General features: G+C 30.9%; 1 protein-coding gene across 1 annotated transcript; it reads right to left on the bottom strand.

The window, feature by feature from the left end:
• Positions 1-1,033: 1,033 nt before the first annotated feature.
• LOC118030794 (GATA transcription factor 21) lies at positions 1,034-2,813 on the bottom strand. The gene is made up of 3 exons (XM_035035058.2): positions 2,508-2,813; positions 1,702-2,061; positions 1,034-1,601 (listed from the first exon to the last, which is right to left on the bottom strand). Exons 1-3 carry the CDS (start codon positions 2,706-2,708, stop codon positions 1,257-1,259), a joined length of 906 nt encoding a protein of 301 aa, XP_034890949.1. The 5' UTR covers positions 2,709-2,813; the 3' UTR covers positions 1,034-1,256.
• Between the last annotated feature and the right edge of the window lie 12,499 nt (positions 2,814-15,312).

Genomic DNA, 15,312 nt, shown 5'->3' with positions numbered 1-15,312 from the left:
TATGAACTATAACAAGATTCCAAACAGAAGATAACGAATTGAGCTATATTAGGATAACCATTATAGAATTTAATTTTAAATTCATCTTAAAAAATTAGTTAAAATGAAAAGTTACAAGATTAATTTGTTGAACTAAATTTAATAATAATATCAAATATATTTTTAGGCCTAAATATTTTTTTTAATCCAACCCATATAAACATAAACTGATTTTTTGTACAAAAGCTTATCTAACAACGTTTAGGAACACAATGCAAACCGTATTTCATAAAAAATCAATTTTTTTACTAAAAATTAATTTTTTTTATGTGTTTTAGATCGTTTTGATGAATTAATTTCAAAATTAATTTTTTTAAAATAAAAGAAGCATTTTAATATATTTTAGTATAAAAAACACTTTAAAAAATAATCATAACTACACTCCCAAACATTCATATTATCGTTCGAATGTATTTTCTCTTAATTAGCTGCAAATTTTCTTCTTTATATAAAGAAAGACCAAGCATGTGTGCGTGTGTGAATAAAAACTGGGATGACAGGGATTCTTCCAGGTGGAGAATGAGACCAATCATTTCACCATCCGTGCGCTGTCAATGTTGATAGAAGGGCAAGTTCTCGACATCGATCACCTGCTAAGCTTTTCTGGAGACACTTCGCATCACACAAAATTACCAAGAAGAATCTTCAGCCATTTTTGTGGTGCATGTACATTTGTGTTCAAGCACAGTTTTGATTTCCAACGCTTGCTTACACTGACCCCTTCTCTTTTGGTTAAATTTCTGTGCCCTTTTTCTCTCAGCAAAAATAACTTGTATTTGTTAGCCTAAAACTTAAACCAATCGATGCGACGGTGCTTCGTTTTCGAAATACAAGATTTTGGTGTGATATATATTGCACTTATTGCTATTACAATGCTTAAAAAAATGTAGAAAAATCCATGTGCTTAAGAAGATTTAGGCAGCACACGATATTTAGTTGAAAAATAGCTTACAATATCATATGGTTTATGCTAATTAATCTAACATTGTTCAAATACAAGAACAGCAGCAGTTGAATTACGTGCCTGGAAGACCTTAGATATTGTTACTGATTACAATTATTCCAAGACAAACTGATAGGAAGCAAGCAAGCCCGTACTTTGGTTTGCAGCATGCAGGGAAAGAAAGAAAGAAAAAACCCTCTCGCTGACAGAAATTAAACAAACTGACAAATTCCTAGAACTAAATCAAAGATCGGAAGCGCGTAAAAATGACTCATCAGCTGTGAATAAAGCCACAAGATAGTTCCATTAGAAGGATTGCAGCTTCTTCCACATCTTGCGGAAGCACTTGTTGTAAGGCTGGATTTTTGCTCAAACTTAATGCGAGATTTTTGAAACAAAGCTTCTTTTGACTCTGAAGAGATGACTCAGGAGGCTTGCTCAGTTTCTTGTTTTGCGAAACATGGCTCGTCCTCGATTTCTTTACCTTGTTGTTTACCTTAGTGCTCCTCGTAGATGACGATGCCTCGATGGCAATAACTGTGCCATTTGCGGCCGCCGCGGCTGCTGCCATAGCCCGTCTGGCCTTCCTTTGCCGAATCCCGCAGGCATTGCAAAGTGACTGCATCAAAAAATATTTGCCTTTTTTAGTAGACAGTTTTTATGTACATATCACAGCATTACACAATTCTTGAGTAAATAAATAAATAAATAAATAAAACCTTAGGGCCGCGCGGACCACTCCTCCACAGCGGGGTTGAGGTGGTGTTACAATCCGAGCAGACTCTAATATTGCTGTTGCTGGAGGAGTTGATCTCGTTATTCTGATATTGCTGATTGTGAAACTTGAGCATAAATTTCATTGGCTTATGATCAGTTTCTGAGCAATTCGAGCTGGTCATTTTTTGCATCAGCCTCATCTTTGAGGGCATCCATTTGACAGAACTCTCACCACTTTCTTCAGCTCCATCCTCCATTTTAGATGAGGATAAGTTATGGAAATTGCAATTATTGTGATGATCATTCACCTCAGGTTGAAAAGAAGAACTTAATCCGCCATGTGATATGTTGTACAGGTCAGCCTGATCAGATCAAGACCAGAGAACAGAAAGGTTACTCAAGCAGGCCATACATGATCTATCAAATGACAAAAGAAAATAATCATATATTTACGATCATGAAAACTACTGGACTTCATATTAGACAATTATGACTGATACAAATTCTCATGGAACTTGATTTTTGTTGAGATCAAATATTGAGTGGAGGGGATGGAATTAAAGAAAATAAAATGAATAAAAGATCAAAGATTTTGTGAAATTATTAAATGCAAACAGTTATTACATGACACAAACACTCATGTTATGAACGATCATGTAAATATATATTGCATTAATAAGAGAATGATGTACGGGCACCACAGACTTCCCTACATCTATCAGAGGTTGAGATCACATGGAAAAATAACAGTCGGACAAAAACATGAAAAATTTGAAATCATGATGCAATTAAAAGATGTTGTCCTTGCCTCCTGATTATCGTGCAGGCGCGACTCTCCAGGTTTGGTTTCTCTTTGATGATCATGAGCACTTGTGTTAAAGAAATGAGTAGGACCTGAGAGAGAAGTGGCAGCCTGATGTGGTGACAGAAAGAGCTGCAGGTTTTGCTCTTCTCTTAGATCCACAAAAGGGAAAGAGGAGGATGCTGGATTCAGATAGGCTGGAGTCATGGAGGAGGGGGGGTGGGGGAGAGAGAGTTTTGCTGCTGCACCCGCTGTCCAGTAAAGATGGACAATATGGGATAGGATAAAGAATAACAAACAAGGCTAAAAGGGCCTAATTAATAGTAGCAGGGAACTTATAAAGGAAGAGGTAAAGGGCAAGAAGAGGCCTGAAAGCCATTCACGTGACTTCATGTCACCCAAAGAAACAAATTATATGAAGACAAATTAAAAGGAGGTGTGGAATGCTACTACTCGACCCAGTATGACAAAACCCTATCTGCTGTGTTCGCCCCAGTACCAGCTCAAAATTAACTCCATGAGGAAATATCAACTATATACATATAACTTCCCATTTTTTTACTGCATGCAAGGTTGATATACCCTACATATCACATGCCTTTATTTGTCCTTAGGTCAATATTGATCAAAACCCATAAACGCATTTCCAACCTTTTGACATCAAGTTGCACTATTCCATTCCATAAGATCTTTAGAGTTAAGCACGCAATGAGACTAAGCAACAGCTTGCTGAATGTATACATGTAGTGTTACTCGTTAATGTGGGAGCTACTATATATATATATATATATATATATATATATATATATATATATATATATATATTTATGTGTGTGTGTGTAGGGAAAAAATCTGCTTTGCTTATTTGTTTATCAGTGATAGTGAGACTTCGGATTAGCTAGGGCACCCTAGGGCAGGAGTAGAAGAATGACAAATCATCAAATGTCTTGGTTACTGACATGTTTAATTCTCTTTAGGATGACAAATCAATTTTTCTTAGATCACCATAATAAAATAGGTCTAATTGCATTTAAATATACCAAAGGTTGATCTTTCATATATATATATATATATCATCGAAATTTTCACTTTAACAATGTACAGAAAATTTCCGCAAATTATTGGAGATACATAGAAGCACGGAGACAGGTATTTTAGAGTTTTGTGCAGACATGAAGAAATGGGTGGGCATTGATTTGAACGGGAGCTAGCATCCCTTCTTAGCCTTGCCAAAAGGCTTTAAATGCCTGTGAGCAGGCCTATAGCTATGGACAATGACAGCCTCCTTAGTCCTCACACCAATTTCGATCAACTTGTTCCGTTCTACTCTTTTCAATTTTGTTTTACCACGTCTGTTAAGGGAAAAATTGCCCAGCTTTTTTCCTTTTTCATCTGATCTGTCATTTCGGTTTCTAGATCTTTGATTCATCAAATACAGCTCAGATATCAAGATGGAAAGGTCCGTCTAAAGCCACAGGTATGAGGACTAATATAGTCTCGGGTATGTGAAGGAGCTACCAAAATTAGCTAAAAGATAGAACGTGGAAACCCTTTCGAAACTTTAGGTTCTTAGACCCTGCCACCCTGGGGTTTCTTCTCCAATATCCAAAGATAGGCAGCTAACGAGCTCACATGAAGGAACAATGATTATGTTATCTGCCGAATAAAGATAGTTTGTTTCAATCTCTCAATCTGACAAGATGAAAAAGACATTCTTGTCTGGACATTAATTAGTTAGTTAATTCACTTTTGATTAGAAGCAGTTTTAGGGAAGTGCCTGGTTTCTTAGATCAGATAAACCTTTAATATGGGAGATGTATCCATGCATATTGCTCTGAGAGAGAGAGAGAGAGCTCACACACACATATATATCAGTACAAGATAGAAAATACTTCTACAGCCTTTCATGAAAAACCTTCACACACACATATATATCAGTACAAGATAGACGGTTTAGTAGATATTTATAAGACCTGAGTTGTGAATGCTTGGAGAGTAGAAGTTGTGAATTCTTTATCTCGATGATTTAAGGGGTATTATAATCTTCAAAACTTGTTTTGATGGAGTGGAGAGACTTAAAAGTCATTTGGTCCTAATGACATCAATGAAGGATAAAAATCCTTTATATATTATTAATGAGGGACACATATCCTTTATAAATCATCAACAAAATAGAAATATGATAGGCTATTGAAAGACCTTTTACACATCTATACTATAGATATAGGAAGATGATTATTTCTGACACGAATTGTTCATGTTAATAGTTGTAATACATATCTTTATGGTCCTAATAAGGATCTTTAATGACCTTTATACCAATTAGGTTTGGCGTGTAGCCAAGTTTTGAGGCAATGGGTCTAGTAATTTACCATATCCATGTTGCCTTAGGCTCAACACATGACTGATTCCAAGTATGTTGGGTCTAGTAACTTCCTATGCTCACGTTGTGTTGGGCTCAAAGATGCGCTGAGCTCAAGTACATTGGGTTTGACATCTTGCCACACCCACACCGTATTAGGCTGAAACATGGATAAATCTCAGTATATTGGGTATGAAAACTTGCTAGGCTCGAATTAACTTGGGCTTAACATATGGCCGAGCCCAAGTATATTGGGTTTGGCAACTTGCCAGACCCATGTTATCTCGAGCTTAATGCATGGCTGAACCCAAGTATATGAGGTCAAGCAATTTTCCAAACTCAAATTAACTTGGGCTCAATACATTATTGAGCCCCATATTGGTTCTGATAGTTTTGTTGTTATATACTTTGGGGCCTTATATAAGCAAAAAAAAAAGAAAAGAGAAGAAACACAAAAAAATTGATAAAATATTGGAAGAAAATAATATATATATTAGTGAGAAGAATATACTAGAATGCCTAGAAAATTATTGAAAAATAGTTGAGGAAAATCAAAATATACAAGATTATAAAATTTAACAGTATTGTTTTGACATATAAAGGCTTTATTGGCAAAGAAAAGTTCAATTTAAAAAAGGAATTAAAAAATGGATGTTTAAGGATTCAATTGAAACTTTTTAAGGTTTAATTGAATTTATTAAGGCTTAATTGCAAGAAAAATTAATTTTTAAAGTCAATTTAAGCTTTAATTTGAAGAAATTAAAATCTAGGGGTTGAATTTCAATTTTTAAAAGTTAATTTGATCAAATCGAGGGCTTAATTACATAAATATTGAAGTTTAACGGGCAATTAGGGCTTTAATTGAATAAGTCCAAAACCAAGGACCAAACTGAAAAATACACATGAATGTAGGGGATCAAATTGACTAAATCAGGGGCTAAATTGAAGAAATTAGAAGTTTGTTGGTCAATTGAGGGTTGGAATGTAGAATTTAGATCCAAGGACTAAAATGAACATAACGGTAAATTTTGAGGCTGGTAATTGAGTTTGACAAGGGTAAAATTGCATGAAATTAAAAGTTTAGAAGTAATTACAAGTAGAATTAAAATCAATTGGAATAACAAGTACTCAATTGAAATTTTCCAATCCTAAATTAAGAACCCTAAATGACGTGTCATTCAACTTTAATAAAGAGAAGATGAATGACACGTCGTTTGTCAGCTTGCATTTCTGTTTTGATAATTTTGGTTGATTGAGATAGCAAAACCCTATAAATATCCCCTAAAAAAGGGTTGAAAAAAGGAGAAAAAGAAAAAGAAAAAGAAAAAAAAAAGATAATATAAGAAAAAGAAGAGAAATATCAATAAAAAACATAATGGTAAAGGTCCAAAAGCCTAAACAAAAGTTTTCTTACGTTTTGCAAGTTTTTGAGAGGCAAAATTTTACAACGAAAAGACAAGAAAGAGTAGTTGTTCTAGGTATAACTTGTTGATCTAAAAGTAGATCCTTTGTGGCATGCTTTTGTTGTTTTTTATTTGTTTTGTTTTATATTTATATTTACTAGCAGTTAAAAAAGGTTTGAAATGCTTAACAAATAATGTTATATTGACCTCCTTGTTGCTGCGTTTTTTTATTTAATGTTGTTCTTTTGAAGTCTTTTTATGTCTTTGATATTTTGAAGTTGTTGGTTAAATTTGTTTTTTAAAATATAATATTCTCTTAGTTTTTGTTTAACTTATGCTATACATGTTAAAGCAATGGTGTTTATATTGAGTTTGTTGGGCATGTCCATACATAAAATGGATTCAAAAAACCAAATTTAAATATATTATGCATGAACATATAGGTTGTTTTAAGTTGATAGCTTTTTTGATTTGGTATACCTTATGATTGATTTTGATGCTTTGATGTTTTTTTTTTGTTAGTTTTTGGTTCAAAAATGTTTAAGTATAATGTTGTGACTTGTTGGGATAAAAAAAAAGTATGTTTTAGAAGCAAAAAATGTGGCTTGGCAGTGGTTCGTTGGTTGGGCCTTTTTTGGGGTTTTTAGGCAATGTTTTTTGTGTTCTTGGAAAGAACATTACCTTAGCCCCTGGGTTTGAACCAATTTCAATTCATTTCTTTTCACATAATTCTTCCTTATGCATGATTAACTAATAATCTAGTGTTTATTCGCAGGAAAAGATAACTTCTTTAGCCTCTTTTTTGACTTGTTCTTTGTATACTGGCTCTCTCTATTATGCTTTTTAACTCACTCAAAGTATTCTGCTTCATTTCACTCGCTTCCTACAAAAAAATTTTGTTTTTCTTGAAAATCTATCAATAACGTATAATGTGTTTAAATTGTTTTTAATCCTAGGGTTTTGGTTTTGAACCGAAACCCATATTGATAAAATCATGATATTTAAATGATAATCGAAGTGAATGGATGCTAGATTCTTGATCATTGCATGATTTCCAACATGTATGTGCTTTCGTTGTGACCAAATCTAGTGTGTTTTAGGTTCAATGTTATTGGGTTTGTTTCGGTGTTCTTGATGCTCTTTATTTTTTGGGTATTTGATCCTTTTTCTTCAAGTTGTTTTTAGCTTTTTTTTATAATGTTTTTAGGTGTTTAATTTATTTTTTAATTTTAGTTTTTTTTTTAATTTGTTTTTGGGTCAAACCGGGTTTTTTGATTTAGTTTATGGTCAAACAAAAAGTTTCAGGTTAACCCGGTCAAGTTAGGTCGGGTTAAAAATTTTTTGGGACAAAGAGTTTAATACCCTGTTTGGTTTGCCATATTTTTGTTAAATGGTTTTTTTTGGCAAACACCTCTTAGGCTTATTTTGGGTAGCTTTATTTCAAGAAAAATATGGTTTTTGTTAAACAAAGCCTAATAAATAAATAAAATAAAATAATACTAATAATAATTTTTTTCCTCCATATGGTTAAAAATCCTAAAATTATTTGAGCATCTTTCTTACAAAGAAAATCTAAAATACTTTGGTAAGTTTTTTTTTTATAAAAAATTAATATATTGCATGAATTTTACAATAAGTTTGTAAAATTCCAAAGGATTTTGGTAAATTATTTTTGAAAAGAAAATATTATTCACTTTTAATATAATGCTATAAAAAAATCTAAAAGGGGTTAATATCCAAAATATGATTAGAGATAATAATTTTATTACTCTTTATTATAAGGATAAAAAAAAACCAGTATGATGTTGATATCTAAAATATTATTGTGAATAATACAACTCATCCATTTCTAATATAATAATAAAATTCGTAAGAAATTTTATTTGAAATGACATGGAAGTAAAAATATCAATTTTATCCCGAAAGAAGCTTCAATGATAATTGAAAATATTTTACCTTCCCAAACCAAATTTTTGACCTTGAAAACCAGGTTTTGTTCATAATAAACTTAATAAAATTTAAAATAAACTCAGAGTTTAAAAATCCTAAATCGTCAGCTGAGGTTTATTTTCTGTGGAAATGAGAGGTTCTTTTTTTTTTTTCTAGCAATAAAACAATCACAATTAAGTTCCAATTATCAAGTCTAAAGAGTTTATTAGAACTTGTACACATCAAAATTGTTTTTGAAAGCTCATTGATCTTGGTAGATTGATATTCCTGATCACGCCAGCCTCTCAAATCGCATTAAAATTGCCCAAATCATGTAGAAAAAAGAGACAAAAAGTACCAAACATTCAAGATACCTGAAGAATAAGTGATGCACATAGCTCCTGAGTTTGGCACCACCCAAAGGAAACTGTTTTGTGCTATTAATTTCATCACAAACCGATAACGCTGGTTGACCAGATAAATATGCATAAATCTTCAATCTCTTTGGATTGGTCTGCAAATTTTTAAGATCATAAAACATGCTACGTATGAGTCATGCGAGTCACTCCTGTTAATTTATATGTCGAGCTCAGATAGATAAGCCGTGATTCAATGATAGAGACTTGTTCACTAAACAACATGGAAATTGTGTCCGAGTGCTGGAGCTTCTCTAATAATTTGATTTCCTAATTAATCAAAGGGGGGCACTTGGGCAACGGAGGGCCTTTCCTCCATTCCCAAATGGCCATCGTTCGGAGCAAATAAAAATATAGATAAAGAGATAGTTTCAACGGAGGGTTAATTTCATACTTATGATGATGATGATAAAGAATATAAAATTAACCATGAGGAGTGTAGCTCAACTTGTTAGGTTCTAGATTTGTTCTCTAGAGATTACCAGTTCGAGTCTTACAAATCTCAGGGCCATTGTAGGTTTATATAGTTGTTAATTTCAGGACCTGCAAGATTAGTCAAGGTACGCATAAATTGATCCGAACATCTATATTAATAAAACAAGATAATGAATATGAAATTAAAATTTTAGAAGATTTAAAATCTTAATGGCCAAATTAAAAGGACAATGGGAACTAAATTTTAGGTTTGGAACAAGTAGTGCTAATTTAACGCTTGAAAAAATTGACCAATAAGTTCTCTCTCTCTCTATATATATATCAAGAAATTCACTTCCTTGATTTATGTCTTCTAGGAAAGTTTATAATTATTAACATGCTATACCTGTATTACACTAATTTTCAAATATTTTTTAAAAATAACATTCATATTACTAATATTGCATTAATTCAAATGAAATATCGATTACAAATATAAAAAACATAATTCTTCATGGTTTTGAAAAGAAAAAAAGTTAATGATAATTTACATATGATGTGCTCTAAGCCCTTTTTTTACAAACCTCAAAAACACTATCCAATTATATAGTTAGTTTCAATGTTACTGCCAAACAATTTTTGTGTCAATCAATTTATCCTTAAACTCTCAAAAAATCTCAATTAAAAACTTTCATCCATTTTAAGGCTTTTCATCTATATTTTCATTCAAGTTGTAATATATTTGTTCTTATAAAAAATAATATTATTTTATATAAAACTTAAAAGTTTTTGTTTTTTTTTCTTACCAAAAGCTCTAGCCAATTGATAATAATAATAATAATAATAATAATAATAATAATAATAATAATAATAAAGAATTTCTCCGCGGTCTAGGCCTAGCACAAAGGGTTGAAATTTTCAGTTTTATACCATGACTGATCACGGTTTATTCAATCTTGCTTGACATATCTTTATATGTATTTTTTTTCGAGTTTTCACAGCCACGCACACAAACTTTTCTACTTTTCTAACACAATTTTTCTAAGCAAAACAGATATAATTTTCTAAAACAATGACACAATGCATCACTAATATTTTCACTAAACTTAGCATGACACAATAACCAACATAACTATCATGGCCAACTAATGACAGCATACCAATTTCACCACTAATACAACATCTCATTTCCCATTAAAAAAGTTCAAGACCTGAATATATAAACACACACAATTACGAAGCAATCCAAATCCAATATTTGGACACACAAAGATAGCCATAGAAACCAGTCATGCAAAGGCGCATGCCACACAAAAAACCTTTCATAATAAGTTTTTGAATGTCTAGATTTTCATATATTACTAATATTGAATTAATTCAAATGAAATATCAATTACGAAGATGGAAAATATAGTTCCTCATGGTTTTGAAAAGAAAAAAGTTAATGATAATTTACCTATGATGTGCTCTAAGCCCTTTTTTAACAAACCTCAAAAACACTATCCAATTATATAGTTAGTTTCAATGTTAATGCCAAATAATTTTTTATATCCATCAATTTATCCTTAAACTCTCAAAAAATCTCAATTAAAAATTTCATCCATTTTAAGGCTTTTCATCTATATTTTCATTCAAGTTGTAATATATTTGTTTTTAGAAAAAATAATATTATTTTATATAAAAACTTAAAAGTTTTTTTTTTTTTTCTTTCAAAAAGCCAATTAATGAATTTTAAATAATTGCCTCTAAATCTTGTAGTTAATGACATATACTCAATATATTTTTACAAAGGATATTTTTCTTTGGCTAGAAAAATATATAGAATGTACTATTTATAAACTACTGGAAGCTAGTTGAGCACAATGATGATGTTTTGAGTTTTGATGACATAGCTAAAGTACGTGGTATGATTAAGGTTTAAACTAAAAAATACAACAACTAACACTTAAGTAATGAACCTGAATCATTTATGTCCCATTACTAAACATAATATCTAAGTCTTCACAATCATTCTTAAAAGAGGAAAATGTCCATTCCAAGACAAAGTCCATCAATCTTTGGTTTGAGATCAAACGTGAACTAAAGACTTATGGAGATGTTATTAATGTAGTACATGATGATGGTGGGTGTAATGGCTAGCTGATCCACCGAATCTCACCATAGGCTTTGTATTTACTTTGTTAGAGAATAATATAAATCATATCATGTGACCTTACCTAACAGCTTAAGCTATTGGGTTGAGATAGTTCTTTGACATGGTATCAGAGCCTTGATGACCAAGCGGTCACGAGTTCGAATCTCATCATCCTCATTTATTTGATAAAAATTAAGCACAAAGTAATGTTGATATGTGCAAGTTTCAAGCCCAAAGAGCTTGCACTTGAGGGAGTGTGTTAGAGAATAATATAAAATATATCTTGAGATCTCACCTAATAACTTAAACTATTGGGTTGAGATGGTTCTTTGACATGTTTCAATAGTTTCCTCACAAGCTTTTCTTTGAAGGAAGGGATTTTAATGGATTGTCTCGTAGGATAGCAAGGAGATCCTTCAATAGTGACAAATTAATAAGTATAATATGGTGTTTCTCTCATCTCTCTTTATCTAGCTGGGGCTTTGGCACACTTACACACTATGTGCTTTAATGTTTTGTTTGTGTTGCAAAAACAAAGAGCGGTACATGATCTAAATGCACGCATTTGATTTCATTTTATTTTATTTTCCAAGTACATAACATAAATCATTTACAACCCTATACACATGCAAATTAAATATAAAGGTGAGCTTGAATGATTCATGTATAAGCTTAACATGACTTTATTATTATGTCTACAAGGGAATGCAAGTATAGGCTAATTATAAATTTTTTAGCACATAAATTTCTAAGATACTATATGAAATTTGTTGAGTTTTCTTAAAGTAAAAATATAAATATTCATGTGATTATAGAATTAGCTTAACAAAAGCCTAACCAAAATAGATTAAGTAGAACACTAACAATAATCATATAAAAGCTTGAGTTTGTTAATTATGATTTTGGGAAAGACTTTCTTTTTGTGAGTGCTTATTCATTGTACTTTTACGGTCATTGAAAGAGAGGATTAGAGAATGATCTCTTCTATGTTGTGAGGTAATTAATTTATAGAGAGAGAGAGAGAGAGAGAAAAGAATTCTTTTAAGTCTTTCTTGTTAACAAATACCTAATACATGTGAAAAACATATTGTACATATATTAATTTATTGTGAATTGAAATAGTAAATTTTTATTTTTATTTTTTACAAAAATCAAATTAATGAATTGGCCTTAAAAAGTGGATGAGTCTTTTCACAAGATTCATTTGTCATTCTTGAATTGTTTGAGGGTAACACTGTCTTTTGTAATTTTTAGAACAGTTAAATTACAATATTGCCTTTCAAATCAAGAAAAATTACCTTGGGTATGGGGGCTTTTTAGGAATTCTACTTTTCCATAAACAGTATAATGACTTAATTTCCCTTAACATAAAAAAATGTAACCTTGACTTTAAGGGTTTATTTGTAAATTCATAATGGTTTTTTTTTTTTTTTTGTAATACTCATTTGGTCTTAAAGGCTATTTGATCTTTTAATTAACACCAATAATAATAAATAAATAAAATTTGTTCGCGTGTGCATTGAAACCGTCAACTTGTGAGTCACCAAGTCATGTTTAAGTGGCATATGTGGCAGCTTATGATGGTTAAAAATGTCATTTCTCGATGTTCTTTGAATCATCACGATAGGACCTACCTTCTTGGGCAGCTCGTGTGGCAGGATTCTCTACAGTTTGGCCATGGTTAGCTTTTTTTTCTTTTTTTTTTTACTTTTTTCTCTCCTAAAATTATGTGCCTAGCTTTGTAAAATTTCATAGCAGTCCTTGAATTTGTTTTTCCTTAAGATTTTGTCTTTATTTTTTTAATTGTTATTTTTTATTTGAATTAGTTTATCGAATTGGATTTTTTTTTCAATCTCATCCTCAAATTTTTTATATGTCAGATTTGGTCTTTATTCTTTTTATTGCTATTTATTATATTTGTGATAGTTTTTAAAATTGATTTTTTTATGATTTCATCCTCTATTATATTTGTTAGCCTTATTGCTACGATAATAATTTAATTATATGTTTTGATGATAACATAAACATTGAACCTAATAAAACTTTGATTTGATAAAGTGTTCATAATGCATATCACATTATTAATATCATAAAAAAGGATATGTTAGTGTGTGTGTGTGTAGACAAGTTTACAATATTAAAGAAATCACCAAACAAGCAAGGGAAGGATTCTCGAAGGTCAAGAACAAAAAACTTGTAAAAATTACGATATCAACTTCGATAATCAAGAATTTATAATAGGATTTTGTCAAATAAACTTGTTTATAACACCTTATAATACTCACACAACCTAAACAAACCCAAAAGAACCAAATAAAACCAAGAAAAGATCAAAACACAAAAAATGAACAAAATCTGGATAGTAGCCAAAATAATTGCTCCGTTTTGGAAATGGCAAGTCAATAGCAAAAAAGTCTAATTATTTTGAGAAATCATCACACCATTTTAAAAAACAACTCAAACTATTCTAGCTGTTTTTTAAAACAGCTATTCCATTTCTGGAAAATTTCTAGAGATTCTGAGGATTCATCAAAATGATTAAGGATAACGGTTTGATAATATTGATGAAAGATTTTCTAATCTTTATCCTATAAAAATATTAAGGATAGCGGTTTGATCATAAGCTAGCAAAAGATCATGTAATGGTTTGGTATTTCCCGCTAAGAAGACCGGTGTGTGATAATGAAACTCTTGAACAGAAGTTCAAAAAGAGAAGTAGACAGTTTGCCGAACCTTTTAAATCTTTGTGAAATATCTTTCAACTCTCTTTCTCTTTAATTATCACAATTATATTTTTTTTATTGCTTCTATATTTGGTTTAGTGTTTAGAATTGCATCTTGTTAGGTAAAAAGTTTTAAATTTATAGTTTTACCTTGCATGCCTAATTCACCTCCTCTTAGGTGCTTGTGTTGTCTTAATCTTAGAGCAACAATATTTACATATCAGATTTTATCCTCTCTTTTTTTACTTTGGCAAATTTTTTTAAAATTAATATTATTTTTTTAATAATTTCATCTTTCAATATTAAATTGAGTTTATTGAATGAGCATGAGTCTAAGATTTAACAAGTTGTAAATTTAAGATATTAACTCAGGTTTAGTTCTTTTTTTTTTTTTAACTCATGCTTTTCAGTTTTATCCTTTAGTATTTGATTTAATTGGAGATCAGATTCGTTCTTTTTTTTATTATTATTAGAATTTTTACTAATTTTGAAAATGCCTAGAATTTCGAATGATTTTTTGTTTGTCATTTTTTGTTAAATTTAGCTTCTTTTTAAAGAAATGTTTTTGAATTAAATTAAAAAAAAAATTGCTCAATATTTATTTTAAAAAAATATATTGTCCAATATATCACCATTTTTTTTATATTTTTTTTAAGGTCAAGAAAAAATTTAGGCCAAAAATTTATTTGGTTTTTTTAAAAAAATAAACTCATATTTTTTCAATTTTATATTTCAATATTATTTTAGTTTTAATTTTTTTTTTATTAATTTTGAAAATAATTCCGGTTTGATTTTTTTATGTGATGTCCGTTATTGTTGTTTTTATATTTCCTTAAATGTGAACTTCTTGAGATTTTTATACTATTTGCAATAAAATTAAAGCAGGGACTTAAAGAAAAAAAAAAAAAAAGGATGAAGTGCGTACTCCAAAACTCTTTTTTTTTCTAATAAACTATGCTCCGAAACTGAAGAGAGAAGGTTTAAAAGATTAATTAATAGGTTACGACCAAATTGGCCGTTACCACCTAATGGTTGTTCGAGCATTATCTATTATGGGTAGCGAGGAACACAGGTACGGTTCCCAAACAGAGGACAAATTAATGCATTTCCATCTTAAGTCATGCCTTGTCTTAATCTTTGCTTGGAATTGCACTGCAAGTTTGCCATGTCAAGCACTAGCAGCTTTGCAGATCACAGACCTACTCCTCCTTTATGTCACAGGCATCAATCCTGAATTCTGCAGTCTTTATTAGAACTCAACCTAACAAGCTACCCCCCCTCCCTGAACCTCTACACTGCCGGTGGCCGCCTAAACACACCTAAAATCATCCGTGTTCAAGCTTCATAACCATTTATTTCTATCATTAATTTCTCTGAAAACAATTGGAAATTCGATTTTATGTTTTTCTGCAAAGAAAACCAAAACCTGC

The sequence above is a fragment of the Populus alba genome, chromosome 6, assembly GCF_005239225.2.
Source record: "Populus alba chromosome 6, ASM523922v2, whole genome shotgun sequence".
NCBI classification, from domain to species: Eukaryota; Viridiplantae; Streptophyta; class Magnoliopsida; order Malpighiales; family Salicaceae; genus Populus; species Populus alba.
Note: the sequence above shows the minus strand (reverse complement) of the source record. Positions and strands in the feature narration are given on the sequence as shown.